Source organism: Mesoplodon bidens (genome assembly GCF_964165515.1).
Source record: "Mesoplodon bidens genome assembly, chromosome: 3".
Classification (NCBI taxonomy): Eukaryota; Metazoa; Chordata; class Mammalia; order Artiodactyla; family Ziphiidae; genus Mesoplodon; species Mesoplodon bidens.
Window position 1 is genome coordinate 61,756,468 of NC_138178.1, and position 23,020 is coordinate 61,779,487.

Sequence of the window (23,020 nt, forward strand, 5' to 3'; positions counted from 1 at the left end):
ATTTCCCTTTCTTCCCCTGCTATACCCTTTCTTTTACATTTTTAAAAATCAGGGAGTACCCTGGTGGTCCAGTGGTTAAGACTCCATGCTGCCACTGCAGGGGGTGTGGGTTCCATCTCTGGTCGGGGACTAAGATCCAACGTGCTGCGTGGTGTGGCCAACAAAAAGAAAATGATCGTTAAAACAAAACAAAACAAAACAGGGCTTCCCTGGTGGCGCAGTGGTTGAGAGTCCGCCTACCGATGCAGGGGACATGGGTTCGTGCCCCGGTCTGGGAAGATCCCACATGCCGCGGAGCGGCTGGGCCCATGAGCCATGGCTGCTGAGCCTGCGCGTCCGGAGCCTGTGCTTCGCAATGGGAGAGGCCATAACAATGAGAGGCCCACATACCGCAAAAAAAAAAAAAAAAACAGGGATTACCTCAAGCATGTATTAAAATGCATAAAAAAATATAAACACCTGTGTACTTACAGGACAGATTTAATAAATAAATACACTTAGCCATGTATACTTTAGAGCTTTTAATTGTTTTGATAAATAAAGCATTTAACAGTTGAAATCTCCTTTTTACTGCTTCCTAATTCTACTCTTCCCTCTCCCTTCCTTGAGGTCACCACTGTTCTGAGGTTGGTGTGAATACTTGTCCTCCTTCTTACCATAGAAAAATAATTTCTTAATGAATTTTTACCTGTATTTTAATTGAATTCGAAGGGATAGTAACTCAGGGTTTCTGTATCATGAATCATTTTCAGTGGCTCAAATATTTTTCTCCTTGTTGACTTCTCATTCCTGGGCAACAGTATAATGTTTCACATTTGAGCTATTGCTAAGACTGTGTTTAACTATTTTGGGTCCTCTGATCTATCAGATGTGATATTAACTATGGTATGTATATTTTGTTAGTAACACTCCTGAAATATCCTTTGGAAAGTCATCTTATTCACGTTCTAAAACCAGGGAGAGAGAGAGAGGAAAAGAGGGAAAGAATGATTCTGTTTTTCTCTTCAGGCAAGTTATCAGTTGAGAAACTGACATTATAAATGACCAAAACTGAACAGAAGTATATATTCAATGTGTAATAGTAGGACAAGTATCCCTTAATTTAATAATCCACACATTTTTGATGCACTGTGTTATGATCCAGCAGCATGAAGAATTTAATGTGATATTACAGTATGCTTGTGGTTAGTTGAGGACAATGCTCAAGGAGAAAACCTAACAATGACTGTGTTGTTTGTTTTGTCAAAATATGCTCCCCAGCTCCAGAGTTTCCTATTTTGGAGAAGAAGAACTGGTTGATACATCTCCACTATATCCGGAAGGATTATGAAGCATGCAAGGTGAGAGGCCAGTGATAGAGAACATGAGAGGCAGGCTTTGGTTAGGCAACTAACTGTGTCTGTCACTCAGAGTTTGTGTGACAGTTTAGCTCTCACTAAAAATGTATGAAATCTCATTTCTCTGCATATTGTGTATTGGTTAGCTTTTGCTATGATAATGCTGCTTAAGAAGCAACCTCAAAATGTCAGTGGCCTCTAACAACAGATACTTATTACTCATGGGCCTTCAGATTGGCTGTGGGTTGGCTGGGTTTGACCACAGGCTGTGGGTCAGGTTCAAGTGTGCTCCATGTGTCTTTTCATTTCAAGACCAGGCTGAAGGAGCAGCCACTCTCTGGGGCTTGTTGGTCTCATGGTGGAGAGCAGATGTTCAATATGGCATAGTATTTAACTGTTTGATCTCTGGATAGGTGAAAAAAGGCATTTCATTGAGTTTTATAAGTCTCTTATTATGGTGAGCTTGGTCCTTTATATATTTTAAAACCATTTGTATTTTCTCTAAGCTGTATCTTTGGTAACTTACTATATACGTTACATACTTGCTGGCAGAGAATAGTATCATCATGCAAAATATATCCCTGGTATTCTCGTTTTTTGGCATTCGGAGCTTTATAATGCTTTTAAGGTTGTAGTTTTTATACCTGTGACATTTGTACCTATGACAATGTAAAGAACTAGCAATGTTCCAGTATGGATCTTGAAAGATTTTTTTTTCATCTGTGATATTATCCTTTTCTTATTTCCCTTTTCCTTTATTGACCACTTTCTCTGTTTCCTTTTTTTTTGTCTTCTCTTCTTTTGCTTTTTTCTTAAGAGTTGGGGCTATTTCTAGGTTCTGTCCTTGACTCCTTTCTCTGCTCATTCCACACACTTCTTCCTGATCTTAGAGATGCGTACTGAATGCTTCCCAGGCATTTCAAATTCATCTTTTCTGTAGCTGAATTTATCTTCTTCTTTCCAAACCTATTCCTCCTCCTGTTCTCTGTCTCGGGGATAGGTACCATCATTCACCCAGCTGTCTGTGTCAGAATCCTCTGACCCACTTTCCCTAATATAATATAGATAATCATCAAGTTCTGGAGATCTTTCTCTTACTATCTCAAGACATTGTCCACTTCCCCCCCACCCCACGCCTTAGTTAATCCTTGTCATTTTTATTTACATTAACCACAAGAGTTCTTAGGCCAACATTGCCTCTAATCTTGCCTCCTTTCCATCTATTTCCACAATGTTCCAAAAATGGAGCAAACAGAATCTGGTTACTTCCCACTTAAAATTTATCACGATTTTCCCATTGCTCTCGACCTTTTTTAGCATGGCATTTGAAGCCCTTCTCTCTCTGACTCTCTGGGCCACCTCAGCTTTTCTCCCATCCCTTGCTAACACGGGATTTGAAACTGTTTACCCTGGAAAGCCTTCCCTGATTCTCCAGGTTAGAATCAGGTGATTGCCCTCTGAGCTGTATAGCTCCCTGGTCTTAGCCCATCACAGGACAAAGGTAGAGCCTGTACTTTGCTCATCAGAGAGCTCCTAGCATCTATAATGGTGCATGGAAATCTTTTCATAGTTTTCTTAGCCTGCCTAGTTAGAATGTAGATAGGAGTTTGTGAACTTTTTCTGTAAGGGGCCAGATGGTAAATATTTTAGGCTTTGCAGGCCACAGATAGTCTCTGTCTCATATACTTCATCTTCTCTTATTTTTTTTTATTTTTTTATTTTTTTGTGGTACGCGGGCCTCTCACTGCCGTGGCCTCTCCAGTTGCGGAGCACAGGCTCCGGACGCACAGGCCCAGCGGCCATGGCTCACGGGCCCAGCCGCTCCGTGGCATGTGGGATCCTCCCGGACCGGAGCACGAACCCATGTCCCCTGCATCGGCAGGCGGACTCCCAACCGCTGCGCCACCAGGGAAGCCCCTCTTATTTTTTAATAACCCTTTAAAAATAAAAAAAACACTCTTAGCTTGAGACCTGTACAAAAATAGGCTGTGTGGGTCGGATTTGGTCTGTGGGCTGTACTTTGCTGACCCCTCTTCTAGAATAAGCAATCATAACAAGAGTTGAAAATTTTTTAAAAATCTGAATGAACTACTTTACTAGTCATCATTAAGTATCGTAGATTTCTTACATGTACTCCTTGTCCATGTTTACCTTTTCTTAAAAACACTTGAAGATACTTAACCACTACTCAGAAGTATTGTTTCTTTCTTTTTCAGGATGTTATCAAAGAACAGCTTCAGGAGACTCAGGGGTTATGTGAATATGCTATCTATGTCCAAGGTAAGACATATATTTCTTCTCTTGCCAGAGAAATGCACACTCTGCCTAGGTTCTGGAAAAAGAGCAAACAACTTACGAAATACTTAAATTCAAGTAAATGTTCCACAAACCTCTTATTCAATATTACTGTTTTTTGAAATCAGAACATGATTATTGTGCTGGATTTGACCTCAGAAGTGACTAGCTCTCTTAAAAAACCTTGCTACTATCCTTCACCCCTATTCTAGTTTCCGGCTAGTGTTTTTCAGAACAGTTGTTAGGGTCCCTGCCTCATGCAGCAGTTTCAGGTCCAGAAGAGGCTTTTGGAAGGGTTCCTTGTAGTCAAGCTAAAAGAGGTGAGGAAAAGCTTGAGGATTTTTTGTAAGGTGAGTCAGGATGAAGGGAAGAAGCCTAGAGGTATACAGGATAAAACAGAGAATAAATGAAATTCATCAGAAATCAAGTATAGGAACCACTGACTGGAATTTTACTCTGTAGTGCCCAAAGTAGCATCCTTAGTTTTCCCAGGAACTATCTTTTTGACTCTTTGATGTAAATGAATGGTTTTGTTTACCACTCATTGCATTTGTAGTCTTCAGATTAATATATAATTTTCTGACATAATTGGTAAGATATTGACATATCTAGGACATAATGGCAAATAATGCTCTTTTTTAAAATAAATTGTTTATTTTTATTTTTGGCTATGTTGGGTTGTTGTTGCTGTGTGCGGGCTTTCTCTAGTTGTGGCGAGCAGGGGCTACTCTTCGTCGTGGTGCGTGGGCTTCCCATTGCAGTGGCTTCTCTTGTTGCAGAGTGTGGGCTCTAGGCGCGTGGGCTTCAGTAGTTGTGGCGCATGGGCTCAGTAGTTGTGGCTTGCAGGCTCTTGAGCGCAGGCTCAATAGTTGTGGTGCACGGGCATAGTTACGCCACAGCGGCATGTGGGATCTTCCTGGGCCAAGGCTCGAACCCGTGTCCCCTGCATTGGCAGGTAGATTCTTAACTACTGCACCACCAGGGAAGCCCAAATAATGCTCTTTTATTCCCAATATCACAAGTTCCAAATTTATAGTGCCTGGTAGTAGTTAAGCATGTAAATTCTTCTGAAAAATGATTGATTCTGATTGGTTGCTATACTGAAAACCAAGTCTGAAATATTACTGCATTCTTTGCCAGCATCTCCTTGTTGGACTTGAGTTATTGATTGCACTTGCCCCATTTGGGTGTACTCTGAAAACTGTCAGGTGGATATCGGAATTATCATGATAAATAGAGCATCTGATGAGGAGCTATAAGAATGTTCTTGGGAGATGCATGAGGGAAGGGATGTGGGAACAGATGTATATGTATGACTGATTCACTTTGTTATAAAGCAGAAACTAATAAAAAAAAAGAATGTTCTTATAGTGAAGAGTTTGTGGGATAATTTACAAGGCACCCGATTATCTGCGTGGTGGAAGCTGGGAGTGGAGGAATAGGTAGATTCCAGATACCTTAAAAAAAATGTTTTAGCTCATCAACAACTTTGCTGCTTGTTTCAATCCATCTGAAGTCATATCTGATTGTATTAGAGACAATTATCCAAAGGATTTCTTTGATATGATTTCCTACCTCCCTCTTCCCCAATTTTTCAGATGTCAGGCTCCATTCTTCCTAGAACATGATTTTATTTTCTGTGTTTTCTCTTTCTTGGCAGCATTGATATTTCGCCTGGAAGGAAATATCCAAGAATCCCTAGAACTCTTTCAGAAGTGCGCTGTTCTCAGCCCTCAGTCTGCTGATAACCTCAAGCAGGTGGCCAGATCTTTGTGAGTATTGGCAGCCTGGAGGCCCTAGGGCACTGACAGAACAATGTAAAGTGCATTCTCAGGCTGGAGCTGCTTCTGGCAGCCGGATACATAGAGGGAGGGTTGCTTAATGGGTATAATAGATTCACTCTGAAGAGTGTGGATTAATTTTGAAATTTGAGAAAATGAGATAACTAGTGTAAAGGAACTGAGTATTTCAAACACTGTATATTCTAGTTTGATGGGGGAACACCGATAATGTTTCTCATATAAATAGGAACATTTTGTGTCTCAAGTACCCTAATCGTATTGGCAGCCCATGGAATTTTTCTCACCTACTGTTCCAACACTTAGCATAATACTAGATACACAGTAGGTTTTTAGTAAGAGTTTGTTGAGTGAATGCCTTGAAGGTTCCTAGATGCAGGCAACCTCCATTGTCTTCATAAGCTGTTAAGTACTAATAGCTTTACTACTCCAGAGTAGTAAAGTGTTCTGGGGAGTTCCCACTCTCACTTTCTTACCTACGTTGTCATTCATAACCTGCACTGTCTTTGCATAGAGGCTGATTTTCCCCTGTGTCTCCAGAATGATGATCCAGTATCAAGGAAAGAGACTTAGTTTGGGAGAGAAGGGCCTGTCCCTAATAATAGATCATGATGAAAAATTGTGGCAGTTTTTGTTTAACATGGTAATTAGTTTGGCTTGTTTCTTTTTTGGTCTACATTTGTAGTGTATTGTAGAAAATAAATTACAGAAGACTTCCACTAAAATTGGTGTAGAATAGGCCCAAGGCCTTGGAACCAACTCTGTCCCTACCACGAGAGCTTCTGCTGTTGGTGTGCAGCAGCCGCACTGGCTAAACCAGTACAGCCAGCTTACAGGGAAGAGGCGTCCGAATTCTCTGCTGGCTGGAGCATGAGTCAGATGTGGGCCTGGTGGGGTTATAGTCTTGTAAAAGCTTTGTGTTAATAATCACAGGAAATGTGTTTCTTCCCTTAGATTTCTATTGGGAAAACATAAAGCTGCCACTGAAGTATATAATGAAGCAGCTAAACTTAACCAGAAAGATTGGGTAAGTAGGGAACTTTGTTATTAGTGACATGCTAATGGCTCCATTTATCATATGGCTGTCTTTTGTTATTACTGAATTCTTACATGCCAAAACTGTCTTTATTTTATCCTCACACTTGATCGATGATTTGGCTGGGTATAAGATCAAAAATCATGTTTCCTCATAACTCAGCAGACATTGCTGCCTAGTTTTCTGGCTGTCAGTGTTGTTGATGAGCAGTCTGTTACCAGTCTGGTTCTTGTTGATAACCCCACTTTCCTCTCTAGAAGCTTTGAGGATTTTCTATCATTGGAGTTCTGAAATGTCAGTAATAGTTGTCTAGACGTGTTTCTTTTCTCTTTTATCCCCCTTATCTGTGGACATTCAGTTGGCTCTTTCACTTGGAAGACCCTTGCCTTTCTTCGGGTCAGCAAGGTTTTTTTTTTTTTTTTTTGAGTAGTTCTTTGATTATTTTTTCCTCTCTGTTGTCTCTTTGTATCAGTTAGGGATTGTGTGTAACTGCAACAAAACATTTTATTAAACATTGGCTTTATAAATTAGGAGTTTATTTTTTTCTTATGAAACAAGAAATCCAGGTAAGTAGTTGCCGACATTGATTTGGTGGTCCAACGATGTCAATGCTGAGGCTTTTTCTTCATGGTTACAAGATGACTGCTGCAGCTCTAACATCACATTGTCATTCTAGGTAGGGAGAAAGAGGAAGCAACAAAGAGAAAAGGACATAACCTTCATCAAGGAAGTATAATTTTCCCAGAAATCCCCAGCAGACTTTCACTTACATCACACCAACTACCCCTTTTGTAAGGAAGGTTGGGAAATATATTGTCACTCTAAACAAAATTAGGGTTCTGTTGGTAAGGTAAACAGAGAGAGTGAATGTTAGGTAAATAACTAGCAGCATTTGCCACACTGTTTTCTACTCTATCAGACGTGTTCTGTACCTGTTCTACTTGTCTCCTAACTTGCTTCTCATATTTTCTACCTCCTTGTCTTTGCTGTACATTCAGAGACATTTCCTCAGTCTTATCTTCCAGATCATCACTTCTGTTTTTAGCTATATTCACATTCTGTTATTTAGCCTACCTGTTCAATATTTTTTATTTCAGTAATTATATTTTTAATTTCTAAGAACTTTGTCTTTTCTTGAAGCAGCCTCTCTATGTCTCTGACCCTTTGAAGTTCTGTTCTGCTTTCCACAATTATCTTTTTCTTCCTCTGTTTTGGTTCTTCTTTTTCATGCTATTGGTTTTTTCAGAATATCTGATGATTCTTAGAAAGACATATCTAAGAGTGAAGGATTAGATTGATTAGTAGAAAGAGCTAGCATGGGTTTTCCCTGCAGTTCTTATGGCACTATCATTATTATTATTTTTTAAAAATATTTATTCATTTGGTTGCACTGGGTCTTAGTTGCGGCAGGCGGGCTCCTTAGTTGCAGCTTGCTAGCTCCTTAGTTGCAGCACGTGGCCTCCTTAGTTGTGGCATGCGAACTCTTAGTCGCGGCATGCACGTGGGATCTAGTTCCCTGACCAGGGATCAAACCCCAGCCCCCTGCATTGGGAGTGTGGAGTCTTAACCACTGTGCCACCAGGGAAGTCCCACAGCACTATTATTTTTGTCAGTCACTTTTCTTCTGCAGGTCTAAAGACTGAGATGTTTACGTCTTTATGCCATTGAGTATTTTATAGCCAAAGGCCAAAGTAAAGCTACAGATAAAGGAAAATTGAGTTGCCGTTTCATTCACTTAGTCCTTCTTTCAACAAATGAACGTCTGTGTGCCAGGCACTGGGCTGCAGATGCAAAGATGGATTGGTGGTTTATGGGACAATCAACTAGAATAGGAAATACAGGAAGGAAGAGGAGCAAGTTTTGGGAGAGGGTGATGATAACAAATCAGAGTTAAGTCCTGTCTTTTAGAAGATTATGGACATGATGAATTGTACCTTCTGGTAGGATATCTAAATTGAGATGATCCAATACATGGTCGGATATAGAAATCTGAAACTCAAGTGTTCTGGGCTACAGATACACATTTTGGAGTCAACAACTTAAAGGTGATAATTAAAACAATGAAATTGGATGAGCTCACTCTGCAGTGAGCTGAGGATGGAATCCTGGAAAAAACAGTTTGAAGGGCTGAGCTGAAGAGAAAATGAGCCCATAGATGGAGACAGAGAGGAAGTGAGACAGGAGAGCTCAGGGACAGGACAGGGGGAATGGAGAATGTCTTTCAGTTTGTCCAGTTGGTTGAAAGAGCTCATTTGGTATTACTGACTCACCTGGGATAACCAGTCCATTGGTGCCAGTAGAGGTGGTCATTCCCCAAACAGCCACTCTCTGCCCTACATGCTTCATGAGTGCCTGTGGCCTGTAGCAAACCTTGTAGCCCTACTTCCTTCGACTCATCAGGGTATTCCACAGTCTGGCCGCAGCAGGGGAATAATAATTCCTCCCGCCATGATCTCATTTGACTTGTGGAACAGCTGTTAAGTAGGGAGAATTTCCCGTATTGATAGATGAGGAAGCTGAGGCTTTGGGAGATGGAGTGACTTGCTGAAGGGCACACAGTGAGGTAGTGGCAGAACCAGAGCCAGAATTCAGGCCTAGAATCTAGGATTCCTCACTTTAGGCCTGTGATCTTTCCACTGTACCAATTGCCCTTGCAGGATGTCTGCTGCATCTTCTCACCCCATGAAAGACAGGATTTAACTCTGACTTGTTCTAGTTTCCTTTTCAAATTTCAAAAATTTTCTTGGTTGTCAGTTTGTTTAAGGCATATTGCTACTGCTTTTTCAAATAATATCTATGAGAAATGATTTAAAAAGGTTACGGGTTAGTTACCTTCCAGTACATTTAAAGGACAAGTAGGGCTACATTTCTCCTCTCCAGCTCCCTGTGTATATTCTTATAGGGTGATGAAGTGGAAGGTATACAAGTTTTATTTGAAAAATTTTTTTTGGCTGAGCTGGGTCTTCGTTGCTGCTTGTGGGCTTTCTCTAGTTTTGGCGAGCGGGGGCTACTCTTGTTGTGGTGCGTGGGCTTCTCATTGCAGTGGCTTCTTTTGTTGTGGAGCACGGGCTCTAGGTGCACAGGTTTCAGTAATTGCAGCATGTGGGCTCAGTAGTTGCGGCATGTGGGCCCCAGAGCACGCAGGCTTCAGTAGTTGTGGCACATGGGCTCAGTAGTTGCGGCTTGTGGGCTCTAGAACATGGGCTCAGTGGTTGTGGCGCATGGGCTTAGCTGCCCTGCGGCATGTGGGATCTTTCCAGACCAGGGATCGAACCCCTGTCCCCTGCATTGGCAGGTGGATTATTAACCACTGGACCACCAGGGAAGTCTGGTATACAAGTTTTAGAGACAGGCCTGAGTTCAAATTCCAGTGCTTTGCAATGTGTGGAAATTATTTGGATTATGACTTTTTAAAAATAAATGTATGTATGCATGCATGCATGCATGCTGAGCCAGGTCTTAGTTGCGGCATATGGGATCTTTGTTGTGGCATGCGGACTCTTAGTTGCAGCACGCATGTGGGATCTAGTTCCCTGACCAGGGATTGAACCCTGGCCCCCTGCATTGGGAGTGCCGAGTCTTACCCACTGGACCACCAGGGAAGTCCCTCGATCGTGATTGAAGAAAAAAAAATTTTTTTGTAATGTGAGACATTCATCAGAAATTTGAACATGATTCAGTATCAGCAGTTACTAATTTTTTTTCAAGTATGATAATGGTATTGTGGGTAGCTTAAAAAAAGAGAGATCTTATCCTTTAGAAATACATACTGAAATATTTGTGGATAAAATGTGATACTATCTGGTATTTGCTTACAAAAGTAGTGGGAGAGATGGGGGGGTATGGATTGGATGATTGTTGGAGCAGGATGACGAGTACATGGTGATTCCGTCTATATTTATATATGGTTGAAATTCTTTAAGATTTAGAACTAAGAAAAGAAAATCCCAGTGCTGACACTTTTTGACCTAAGTTAGGCAAACTACTTAACTTCTCTGAGCTTCCATTTTCTTACCTCTGAAATCAGAATAGTTATATTATGTTACAGATTTGCTGGGAAAATTAATGTATATGAAAAACATCTGGCATAGAATCACTGATTGCTATTTTGTTGTTGTTATGTTAGGGAACTTGGAAAACATTAAACCAGTTGTTGTCTCTGAGCCCTATAAGGTTCATGTTTCTTCTGAGAGGGACACTTCTGGGTCTGAATGTGCTTCTCCACCTCCCCACTACTAACAAGATGGTCCTTACTGTTTCCCAGGAGCAGTTTTCTCACCCTTGCATTTTCCTTTCTCTAAAGCTGCCTTAAATAAAGGGAGGTTTAATATAAGGGCGTTCGAGAGATTTTACAGAACACACAAGGTCAGGAAATACAGATTGGTCTTGCGGTGAACTAGAACTGGAAAGATGTCAGCAACCAAGGTAGCTGCTCTGCATTTCTTCTGCTTGATTTATTTTCTTTCTGTAGATCAGAGGTTGGCAAATTTTCTTTTGTAAAGGGCAGGTTAGTAAATATTTTAAGCTTTGTGGATTTATACAGTCTTTGTTGCAGCTACTTGACTCTGAAGTTCTAGTGTGAAAGAACTGTAGACGATACATAACAAGCGGTTGTGGCTGTGTTCCAGTACAACTTGATTTGCAGAAAAAAGCAGAGGATGGATTTGGCCCGTGGGCCAGAGTTTGCTGACCTGTGCTGTAGTCTTCTGAAGATCGGCTCCAATTACATCTGTGTATTGCATACTAGTGGCCTCCAGATGGCGCTGTCAGTCCCCAAGTCCATACCACCTAGTGAATTCCTAGATTCCTAGGAAAAGGACTCTGACACACACACACACCTCCTTAGGGCTGGAGAAGGGGCTGTGGTAGTCTCTTCTGAGAAGAGGGGACAAAGCTGTTCAGTGAGCAGCTCTTAGAGAAAAAAGGTGTAGGAATGGGCTGGGCATGCACCCCAAGGTACTAAATAGACCCAGGAAGATCACTGGTTTATTCTGCTTTTATCTCTTATAATCTGTTTAAGATTCAAGTAAAAAATTAACCATAGTGCATGTTTTAAAGTTTAAATTTTGCCAAGCAATAATAATCTCTAGACGCCTGTTGTTTCACTCTATAGTTACTGTGGAACTTAGTAAGTTGTTTTCCTTTCTTTTGTGTGTAGGAGATCTGTCATAACCTAGGAGTTTGCTACATTTACCTGAAACAGTTGGACAAGGTAATTTATAGAAATGGTGGCGGTTGGCTGGGGATTTCACTGAGGGTACGCTTGTTACAGAGGTGCCATTGCTCATTTTGTATTATTCCTACTGCTTGCCGAGATTCTTAGAAGTAAAAATTGAAACTGCCATATACATTTATCCCCATTTTTATTCTCGTTTGTCACTAGTCATGTTTTTTTTTTCTGCTTTTAACAAGAAAGTGACAAATTCTAGAAATATTATTAGGGAATGGCAATCTAATTGCTTTCTTCCTCTCTTCTTATTTTCCACCCCCTAGTTTAATTTTCCAGAATTTTCCAGAATGGAAACACAAATGTTCAATAAAATTTAGATATCAAAAAGTGGACCTGTAAGTCTTAAAAGTGTAATTATGACCTTGTGAGCTATCTTATGCTCCAGTGGCAACTGATTTTAGTTTTTAAGGTCATTGGAAATGAATTTTTAATCTTAAATAGATTTGATTTCTGAGAGTTTGTTTTTAAGGTTATTTTCCGTGTGAGATTTTGATGTTTCATTTTTATATTTCATTGTGATTAGGCTGTAGTGCCTAAGGCTCTTACATCAGATAAAACATTTGCACTTACCCTGGTACTCAGTAAGGGAAAAAATGTATATATCTTAATTGAGGGATAGACCAAATTATAGAGAACTCTAAAAGTTAATGATAGTGGGGTTCATAAAGCTCCCACTTAGTGATTATGAAGTTTTATTCTCCTTTCTCCAGTGCTGACAGGACTGAGAATCTGAATTAGTTGATACCCATTTGACAGTGTTTAATATATATCAATTTGTAAACTGATGCAACCTAATCAGTCCCTCAGGGGTATAAAAAAAACCTGTACATCAGCAGTTGAGGTATGAGAATAACTTTTGCTCTTGTGAGATATATAAAAATAAATAATACCTATATCTATGTAAATAAAATATACATATTTAGTGGGTCCCTTAGGTTTTCTGGGCAGATCTAGATCTTCAGTGTTACATATTTGGTTAGGAGCTTTCTCTCTTCAGAGGATATTTCAAGTAAGTACATATCTATTCACAGGATTATTCTGAGCCCAGGGAGAGGTGGAATTGGTTTTTGGTCAGACCTGTATGGAGGAGAAGCATTATATTTAGATTTTACTATAAAGCCTACAGGCTTAGCCTACAGGCTAAGCAAATACAGTACCTGACATTTATAGAAATACTTGTTGAATCAGTGAAGGACTAAACGAAGCCCTTTTCATCATCTACGAGAACATAAGCTCTTGCGTTAGCTCTGGTATACTAGTACCTAGAGCAACAGGCACTTGATGAATACATGTTGAATGAATAAATGAGGATTCATTCATTCATCAAAATATTGGTGAGGAAAATGAGGTCCACCCTGGGGAAGGGTGTGCATTTGGTCAGCGGTGCAGCTGGGGTCGAGTTTGGGGCAACCATGATATCCCTTTTGACTTACGAAATATGAGTCATGGGTGTGAATATCAAAAAGCAGAAAACACTCAAAAAGTTTAATCATCTGTACAAGCCTCCCAAGTGGCTCTAGAGGCAGACACTCCATGTTGCCAGCTGTCCTGTGAGCAAGCACGGTTTGGGTATGTTTTAGTTTTTTGGGTAATGGGGCATTTGCTGAAATGTGATATTCTTACATTATTAGTATAGCAGGAGCTCTTTCTTTACATTAGCCATACAGGGTCATTGTCCTTTCACGGTAGTGATCTGGTTCTCTTTACTCTGTCAATCTTGTTAGGCACAAGACCAGTTGCACAATGCCCTACACCTTAACAGGCATGATCTGACTTACATAATGCTGGGCAAGATCCACTTGCTGGAGGGAGACTTGGACAAGGCTATCGAAATCTACAAGAAAGCAGTGGAGTAAGTGTGTCTGTTCCTTTAGAGCAGCGAGAAACTAAAACAAAAATGGGACTAGACATGAACTCCCAAGTCTAAGAGAGAACACGTGTGACTGGTTACACATTGTGAGTTGTAGGAGCCAGAGTTACTGTTAAGCTAAGGTTTAGAGCTCCCGATGGTTTAAGTAAGGAAGACAGACATGTTTCTTCCTCACCCATCAGTGTAGCTGGTCTAGCCTAGGTGGGCAGCTTTGCTCCACAAGATCAGTCTGGGATCCAGGTTCCTTCCATGTTCCTTCCTCATCATTCCTTAGGTTGTTGCCTTCACCTGCATGGTTGCAGCTGACTTACTGTAGCATCTGTGCTCCAGGCTGTGGTCGGGGGACGTGGTATAGGAAGCTAAGTACTGAATAAGTAGGAAGTTGCACACATCATTCCTGCTGACATTCTGTGGTTCGAAATTAGTGAGGTGGCCACATCTAGCTGCAAGGGAGTTGGCCAGATGTGCTTAGGAGGAAGGAGAGAGATTTCGGAGTCAGCTGGCAGTCTGCCATTGTGGTTTTAAACTTTATAAAAGATCTTGTGTTTCAGGATATTAGGGAGAGAAATCTCCTGATTGAGTAATAAAGATCTGGCCTTATTAGCCAGAGACCAATATCATGCTTTTGAAAAATATCATTAGGGTCAGCCAAATCCCCCTTGAAAACGTAACTGCCTGGCTTTCCCAGTGTGGTGTTTGTTCTGTGTTTCTTTTCTAGGGACACATGCTATCTTGTCTTTTCTGTCTGGGGTCTTGGGTTTGTTTTAAGTGGGAGAGCTGTAGCAAAATGCTGTAGTGTCTCATTTGTTTGGTCAGTTAACAGAATGCCTCATCTCTGGTTTAAGGCCACAAAGCCTGTTACTCCTGATAATTAGACTTTGAACTAAACTTAGATTTCTATTAATTTTGTTAATTACCTTTGTCTTCTACCATGATAGTAACTTTTCTGGTTATATTAGTCATAAGACTGCTTTTGGAATTTTCTTCAACCATATTTTATATCTGAAAAGACATAAAAATCCTTTGGTTTGTTAAGCTACAAAAGAGACTTCTGTCATCAAGAGGCTGTTTATATGGACAAGTAGGAAGGAGGCCATGTAGCGTTATGTTGAAGTCTCTTTGGTGCTGGGTGGAAGCTTTGACCCCTGACCCCTGCATTCTGTAAGTTGGCTCTTTGAGCTCATTAGCTCACATAAATTACATTAGCTCACACATTCTTCTAGTGGCTGGTCAAGGACTTAAGTCACTGAAATTCTCAAAGGAGAAGAGAGGTCAGCTGAGCATTTGGAGCCTCACTGAGATTACAGAAACCATTGTTTATGACCCGCAGCTTTGGAGAGAGTAGTCATGTTTTGGTGGGGGGATGGACACCCACCAGAATCATGGAAGTTACTTACTTGCTTTGGGGGAGGAAATGATCAGGATGGGTATTTATGGCAGAAAGTGAAGGGTGAATACTCAGTTGAACTGAGTAAGCTCTGTCTGGCCAGCTCAGGCTTCCCCGGGCTGGGGCTTTGGCCCCTGTGGTTCTGGTCTCCCCATAGGTAACCAGCACCCTATCTCATTCCTTAGAAACAGGAGACACTGTTCTTCACCTTCTGTCATTTTCACTGTTGAAGCTGTCTAGTGATTCCTGTAGTCAGATCATGTGAGCTCAGTGTTGCTTTCGTTTTGTGACAAAGGCAAATGTCATTGAGGGATTGGAAAGGCAGATAATCTTTTACTTAAGCCGGTGTTTACTCCACAAAGCCAACAGCTAATTCTTTCCTAGAGCGGGTATGTGTCTTCCTTCTTTAGTTTGGCTGTTTAGTATGGCTTTTTGTTTAATGTGGAGAGCAGAGCATTAGGGGCCTTGGGATCCTAAATCACGTGGGAAATTATGCTGGCTGGCATTGAGTGCAGTGAGAACAGGGAAAAAAAATCTCACAAGAGGGAAAGGGCTAAAACCGTGTGTGTTCTAGACTAACTTGGTTTACAGGGCATTATTCTTGAATTCTATCAGTGTAATCAAGACAGTGGCACAAAATGTCCCATAGGTTCTTTCTAAGGACTTTGGCCCTAAGAAAACGTCCTGCGAAAGGAGTCTGGGTTCCAAGTCCCATTCTTTTTTTTGCGGTACGCAGGCCTCTCACTGTTGTGGCCTCTCCCATTGCGGAGCACAGGCTCTGGATGCGCAGGCTCAGCGGCCATGGCTCACGGGCCCAGCCGCGGGATCCTCCTGGACCGGGGCACGAACCCGTGTCCCCTGCATCAGCAGGCGGACTCTCAACCACTGTGCCACCAGGGAAGCCCCCAAGTCCCATTCTTTCTTGCTGAGCAATCCTCCCTGTAGCTAGGGTTGAGGTGACCTACTTTGAAGGAAATTCCCAAATCCCTTTGAGAGTTCCTACGGGAAGTGGGAGGTGCAGTGGTGTCTCAGGTAGTGCACAAGGGTGAGTTACTATGTGTGTATCTTAGTGTCTCTCATACACATCTTGTTCCCCTCTGAGCATCTCTGTGTTGCAGGTTCTCACCAGAAAATACAGAACTTCTCACAACTTTAGGATTACTCTACCTTCAGGTAAGAGGAATTCTTTGCTCATCCATGCACTGACGTTAGAAGTGCTTTTGGGTTTGTGTGTGTTGTGGTTTTCCTGCATTTTTACTTTAACACAACTTACTAAAGGCCATAAGAAGGACATGAACTTTACTCTCTGCATTTGATATTCTTTGTCTGCTAAAGGAATTAACTTAATTTTCAGCATTCAAATCAGAAGCAAATAAATCTGTTTGAGCCTAGTGCAATTATAATTCTTATCCAACCAAGGCAAGAACACATACGAGAAATAACTGGGATCAGAGGGGCTGGCATTTTGTGGTGGGAGGAGAAGCTGTGGTACCGCTAGGGCTTTGGGGCAAAGGCCATTTCTGTTGTTCCTTCTTCCCAGCCACGTCCTCTAGAAAAGAGAGAAGGCAAAGCACTGTCTAGATCCCCTCCACGTTCCCGAGTATGGGTGGGATTCTCTTGGCCCCATTGCTGTTCTGTGTCTGCCTGAGGCCCTGGGACCCAGGGATCCCTCAGGGCTTCTCCCTGCCCCCCACACCCTGTCGATGCCCCAGGTTCCCCTCTTAGCTGATCCTGCCTCCAGCCCTGCATCTGTGGTAGCCTTTTCGTTTGTTTCCGTTTTCTTTCAAAGGAGCTTAACCCTGGGCCTTCCCGGGCTCTGGCTTGGGAGGCTGGCCCCAGGGGAAATGCGGTGAACCAGCCCATTTCCTGCCAAGAGGCCTTGGGTGGAACAGCGCTAGTGTGGATGGGGCTGTTCCTGGCAAACAGCTACTTTGACCTTATTAGGGGACAAATCAACGAAATAGTAGGGAAAACAAACGTGGGAATCTTAATTTCCTTTTTTAAGAACCCGGTATCTGTAGCTCTTTTTCTGTCCGAAGAACCCGGAAAAGTCAGGGTGTGTCTGATGAGGGTGTGGTTGGCCAGTCTCCTTAACTACCGTCCCCTGCAATGTAATTCTCTGGCTTTTGCTTTTTCCCCAAGCTCGGCATTTACCAGAAGGCATTTGAACATCTTGGAAATGCACTGACTTACGACCCCACCAACTACAAGGTATTGCAGGCTGTCAAACCCAAGAGCCTTCACACAGATGGTCCCACCACTCCTAGAGGTGATCTGGCCCTAGAAAGCGTTCTGTGTATCTGAGAAAGTACTTTTTCCTTAGAAAAGTTATAAATAAACATGGCTCTCATTTGAAAATACTGTAAAGTGTCTTATCTTCTAAAAGAGCACGTTTGTTATACTGGGCCTGTTAACTTGTGCAGAAAGCAAAACTGTAGTGCAGGTGAAGTTCTATATGTTACTTAGGAAATTGGCAGAGCCTCTATAACTACTGTCTGCTGAAATGACTTGATTCCTGAGGAATCTGAGATTACAACTCTTGTCCAGATATGACTTTGGGGAGGAGGAGATCATCATGAGGATATGTTATCACTGAGGGAGATGCAGCAAAACCGTCTGTTAACAGTACAGACTCAGTCCTATCTTGGAAGTCGTATTAGCCTGACTTAGCACCCCCACCTTAACCCTTTTCCTTAGAGACATGAAAAGCTTGATCAGTGAAGCCTAAGGCTGACTCACCCTCTGCCCTGTGGCAGAAGGAGCTGCACCTTTAGTGGCCAAAGACAGGTGCACCTGAGTTGTCTAGAGCACTTGGTGTACCAAGTAGGGGCTGTAGGGAACAGGTTAAAGGTGCTTTTTACTTACAGGGCCCTGATACTCTGAAATAGTGACTCCCCTGGCCACCAGTAGGAAAGAAATAAGCTGGGTAAAGTCAGTGACTTTTCTGTATTACGCCGAAGAGAGCCAGTATGGGGTGCGGGAGTGTTCTTCATGAGCGTTTGTTCCAATAGCTTGGATATAGTATACAGGTCCCTGGAAGAAGGTTTTCAGTCTCACCAGTGCTGATGGGCCTGCTGAGTATCTGTACTCAGGAAGGCTACTTCACTGCAACAGCCTTTTGGGAATGACTGAATTACCAACTTTCCACATCCCATGTTTTCAGGCCATCTTGGCAGCAGGCAGCATGATGCAGACCCATGGGGAATTTGATGTTGCCCTCACCAAATACAGAATTGTAGCTTGTGCTGTTCCAGAAAGTCCTCCACTCTGGAATAACATTGGAATGTGTTTCTTTGGCAAGAAGAAATACGTGGCAGTGAGTGTCTCCTCATTTTCCTGGTTTGTGTTCAGTTACTGGTTCTGCCAGCTTGCCCCACCCAGCCTCTCACTGAGTGCCTGCTCTCTCCTCCAGGCTATCAGCTGCCTGAAACGAGCCAACTACTTGGCACCCTTCGACTGGAAGATTCTGTATAATTTGGGCCTTGTCCACTTGACTATGCAGCAGTATGCATCAGCCTTCCATTTTCTCAGTGCAGCCATCAACTTCCAGCCAAAGATGGGGGAGCTCTACATGCTCTTGGCTGGTAAGAGACATTTGTGTGAAGAAGCCCTTTCGCATTCTGTACTCAGGGAAAAATGAATTAGAATCATAGGAGGCCAGTGGTTAAATGTCCCACAGAAGCCATTCCCTTGCAGATCCCATAGGAATCTGGATTACTGTCCTAGAGTTTGAAGAAATATGAAAGAAAAAGATGACAAAGTACCTTGTTGCTTCTCACTTAGGGGAATTTCACTCAGAGACCAGCAGGTTCAATCAGGTTCGTCTCTAGTTCATCTTTTAAACAGTGGTTTTCCCGTGACAGTTCATGTATTGAATCCAGCCAAGCTCCAGTTATCATCAGGTGTTAAGATCTTGGGCTGTAGGTAGGGTCCTGCCTCTACTACTTACTAGCTATATCTCATAGGGTTGATGAAAGGATTACGTGATTAGACACAATGAATGTTAACTACTGGTTTTGTTGTCATTATATAATTAGTCTATTATTGTTGTTGCTAGTACAGTATAAAAGTACTGACTAAATATTCTTTCTGGGGGATACTTCTCCTTATACTAAAGTTAAGAAATGTATACCTAAAAGCAGTTTCCATGTTCTCATTGACAGTAGTCTTCAGGCGTCTTTTTGGGTTTTTTTTGTTTGTTTGTTTTGGTCATTACTGTGAGGTTCTGATTTATAAGAGAAAGGTTGCAAAAGCCAATTGAATGGTGGTTACTTGGGGGCTATCTGAATACAAAGATAGTCCAGTCATAATGGGATACAGGAATGTAAACAAATAGCTGTACCGTATGGCATAAGCAGCAATTCTAACTTCACAAAGTAGAGATGGTCTTCACACTGAGTTGTGAAAAGATAAGCTGGAATTCAGTAGTACAGAATGGCTGAGAAGTCCCTGAGTAAAGGCATGCAGCCATGAAACTGCAGGAGGTACCAGGCCATTAGTGGGCAATGGTGTTGTAGCACGTGGTGGGAGATGAGTCAGGAGAGGTAGTCTGGCGTCAGAGTATGGAGGACCATTGAGTACAGCACAGGGACTGTACCCTTGATCCCAGAGGCTCTGTTTTTCCCAACTGTGTTCCTAGATCTCTTGTGTCTGGTAGAAGTAGATGAACAGCTGGGGAGGTGGAGCACGCAGGGCTTCCAGAGCAGCTCTGCTGTTGTTTGTGTTATAGGTCAGGCTTTCAGAAAATACTGATTTAAAAAGGGAGAGTGTTCTGTTGTTAAACAAAAGTTTAAAGGTACGGTTATGGGTGCTGGAGAGCAGTGAGCATGTGAGTATTCCTGAGTAGGCCAGTGACGCGGTCAGATTTGTCTCAGCGAGATACCTGGCAGCCTGCGCTGTGGCAAGCAGGACAGTGCCCTCGGGGAGCAAAACGGAAGGCCTGGCACGACTAAACCAGGGCAGTGTCACCAAAGAAGCTGTAAAAAATGGAATTCATGGAACCCGGCCACTGACTAACTGTGGAGAGGGGACCGTTGAACAAGATGATACCTGGAATCCAAGCTGAGTGGCTGCGCAGACGGTGGTGCCAGGAGCTGGGCGGGCACAGCAGGAGTTAGTTAGGTTTGGCGGCTGAACGAACTGCCGTCTTGAAACATTGCCTTTGTTTTCTCCGCTGGGCTCTTCAGCCACTGCACTCACTCTCTTCGTTGCAGTGGCTCTGACCAATCTGGAAGACACAGAGAATGCCAGGAGAGCCTACGCAGAAGCAGTCCGCCTGGATAAGTATGCCGCCCTGTCGGGAACGCTGCTGGGAGGGCTGGACGCCGCAGAGCCGCGAGGTGGCGCCACGGCCCCGGCATTGCCGAGCCAGCCCAGCTGCTCGCTCCCTGTGCCTCTGTGCACAGCGGGCCTCTGTGCTGAAGAACGTGGCTCCTGAGCACCAAGTGGCTCCGCAGGGCCCGACGCTGACTCTTTCTGAGAAAACATTTCCAGCCCTTAGTAGTCAGGAGGCCAGAGAACGTGAGAGCTGGCACTGGGCTTGGGCTGTTGATAGCTGTGGGCTCGCTGGAATGTCACATGGGACTCTGGGCTCAGAATAAATCCTGGGATTTATTCCACTGGCCTCTGTTAGGCAGCAGGGTAGGGACCTGTTTTTCATCTCTTTTGAGGGCTGAGATGTCAGGCTTGGTCCCAGTACTTGCTTTGCTGGTTGGGCAGTTAATTCCCTGATTCTTCTCCAAAGGTCCACACAACACGTGTGTGCCCCACCTTGCTGTGGAGTGGAGCTGTCTGTACTTAGCCAGTTTTGTTTTTGTGCAGTGAGAAGGATCTCTAAATGACCATGTGTTGCTAAGCCCCAGCTCCATAAGAATCGCTGTCTGTTTGCACAGGTGTAACCCTTTGGTAAACCTGAACTATGCTGTGCTGCTGTACAACCGGGGAGAGGAGAGGGGCGCCCTGGCCCAGTACCAGGAGATGGAGAAGAAAGTCAACCTACTCAAGGACAGCAGCTCTCTGGAATTTGACCCGGAGGTAAGTCTTCGCTCCTAGGAGTCATAAGCAAGCTGTCACAAGACTTTTGAATCAAGCCCAAATAACCCAAATATAAGGTATTATATAGGCTCATGCCTGTTTTGGCTTAGACGTTCCTAGTGGCATGAATTCTTCAATTAAGAACAGCTTGAGAAGAAACTTTCCTGGAAGAAAATAATAAGAGGAAATTCAGGCTTACTGAGTTATATCTATTATTGATAGACCTCAGCTCAAATGAGTTGTATTATGCCTCTTTGTAGCTTCCTCCCATTCTCCTCACATAGGAAAGGCAGGAATTTAGTCCAACAGTGCACCAAACTTGAATTGTTGGGTTTGAGAGCCTTTAAAGAACTCCCTTGCCATCCACTCAGGGCAATATGGTCTCTGCTGTTGGAGAATGATTTCTTTGCAGTAAGTGTTTCCTCCCTCAAACGCTAGTACAGCAGACACTATTTCAGCTAATCCCCACCTGCCCACTGAAGACCTGGGATAAGGCTTGTCTCTGCCGGTCAGACCTGTGACTCTTTTTTTTTTTTCCTTCCCACTTGGGCACAAGATGGTGGAGATGGCCCAGAAGTTGGGAGCTGCTCTCCAGGTCGGGGAGGCACTGGTCTGGACTAAACCAGTTAAAGATCCCAAATCAAAGCAGCGGACCACTTCAACCAGTAAAGCCGCCAGTTTCCAGCAGCCTCTGGGTTCTAATCAAGCTCTAGGACAGGCAATGTCTTCAGCAGCCGCATACAGGAAGCTCCCCTCAGGTAGGAAGCTACACACAGCTATATGAAGACCTATGGGTACAAGCCACATGTGCCTGCAAAGAGATTACGGCTTTGAATGAGGCTTGTGCTTTTCAGACTCAGGACACATCCAATGTAGTGCTGCCTAGAAGGGGAAAAAAGCTCAAGGGTGGCCAAACTCTCACTTGTTTCCTTAAAGCAATTTGTGTAAATGGTAACAGCTACTGGCAGGCTTACCTGGATGTCAATACACTGGGTCTTTACAATATTCAGGTTTAGAAATACATTGCAGCACCTTTCGTTATGTAGTCTCGCTTTAATTCTCACTGCCTTATCATAAGTCAGCATGGTGCAGGTAATTAAACATTTCTTTTATAAGGTCATTGAAGGCAGACTTGACTGTTGCTTTATTTCTTCAGTTATGGTCTTCCTTCACAGCTGCCCAGATATGCCACAGTCCCACCAGTCTCAGAAAATATGGGGTTTCATACACAAAAATAAGCTCAAAATGGATTAAAGACCTAAATGTAAGGCCAGAAACTATCAAACTCTTAGAGGAAAACATAGGCAGAACACTCTATGACATAAATCACAGCAAGATCCTTTTGGACCCACCTCTTAGAGAAATGGAAATAAAAACAAAAATAAACAAATGGGACCTAATGAAACTTCAAAGCTTTTGCACAGCAAAGGAAACCATAAACAAGACCAAAAGACAACCCTCAGAATGGGAGAAAATATTTGCAAATGAAGCAACTGACAAAGGATTAATCTCCAAAATTTATAAGCAGCTCATGCAGCTCAATAGCAAAAAAACAAACAACCCAATCCAAAAATGGGCAGAAGACCTAAATAGACATTTCTCCAAAGAAGATATACAGATTGCCGACAAACACATGAAAGAATGCTCAACATCACTAATCATTAGAGAAATGCAAATCAAAACTACAATGAGATATCATCTCACACTAGTCAGAATGGCCATCATCAAAAAATCTAGAAACAATAAATACTGGAGAGGGTGTGGAAAAAAGGGAACACTCTTGCACTGCTGGTGGGAATGTGAATTGGTACAGCCACTATGGAGAACAGTATGGAGGTTCCTTAAAAAACTACAAATAGAACTACCATATGACCCAGCAATCCCACTACTAGGCATATACCCTGAGAAAACCATAATTCAAAAATAGACATGTACCAAAATGTTCATTGCAGCTCTATTCACAATAGCCCGGAGATGGAAACAACCTAAGTGTCCATCGTCGGATGAATGGATAAAGAAGATGTGGCACATAT

General features: G+C 42.7%; 1 protein-coding gene across 3 annotated transcripts in view; it reads left to right on the forward strand.

The window, feature by feature from the left end:
* BBS4 (Bardet-Biedl syndrome 4) overlaps positions 1-23,020 on the forward strand; it is a 426,848-nt gene that overhangs the window by 401,901 nt on the left and 1,927 nt on the right. Inside the window, exons 3-15 of one of the 3 annotated variants that reach the window (XM_081228019.1) lie at positions 1,261-1,340; positions 3,554-3,617; positions 5,293-5,404; positions 6,386-6,458; positions 11,626-11,679; positions 13,422-13,549; positions 16,073-16,127; positions 17,097-17,165; positions 18,118-18,270; positions 18,367-18,538; positions 20,168-20,237; positions 20,846-20,987; positions 21,544-21,745. In XM_081228019.1, the coding sequence (XP_081084145.1) occupies positions 1,261-1,340; positions 3,554-3,617; positions 5,293-5,404; positions 6,386-6,458; positions 11,626-11,679; positions 13,422-13,549; positions 16,073-16,127; positions 17,097-17,165; positions 18,118-18,270; positions 18,367-18,538; positions 20,168-20,237; positions 20,846-20,987; positions 21,544-21,745 (1,374 nt within the window). The remainder of the gene's footprint in view (positions 1-1,260; positions 1,341-3,553; positions 3,618-5,292; positions 5,405-6,385; positions 6,459-11,625; positions 11,680-13,421; positions 13,550-16,072; positions 16,128-17,096; positions 17,166-18,117; positions 18,271-18,366; positions 18,539-20,167; positions 20,238-20,845; positions 20,988-21,543; positions 21,746-23,020) is intronic. The other 2 variants (XM_081228020.1, XM_081228021.1) reach the window with 2 other exon arrangements.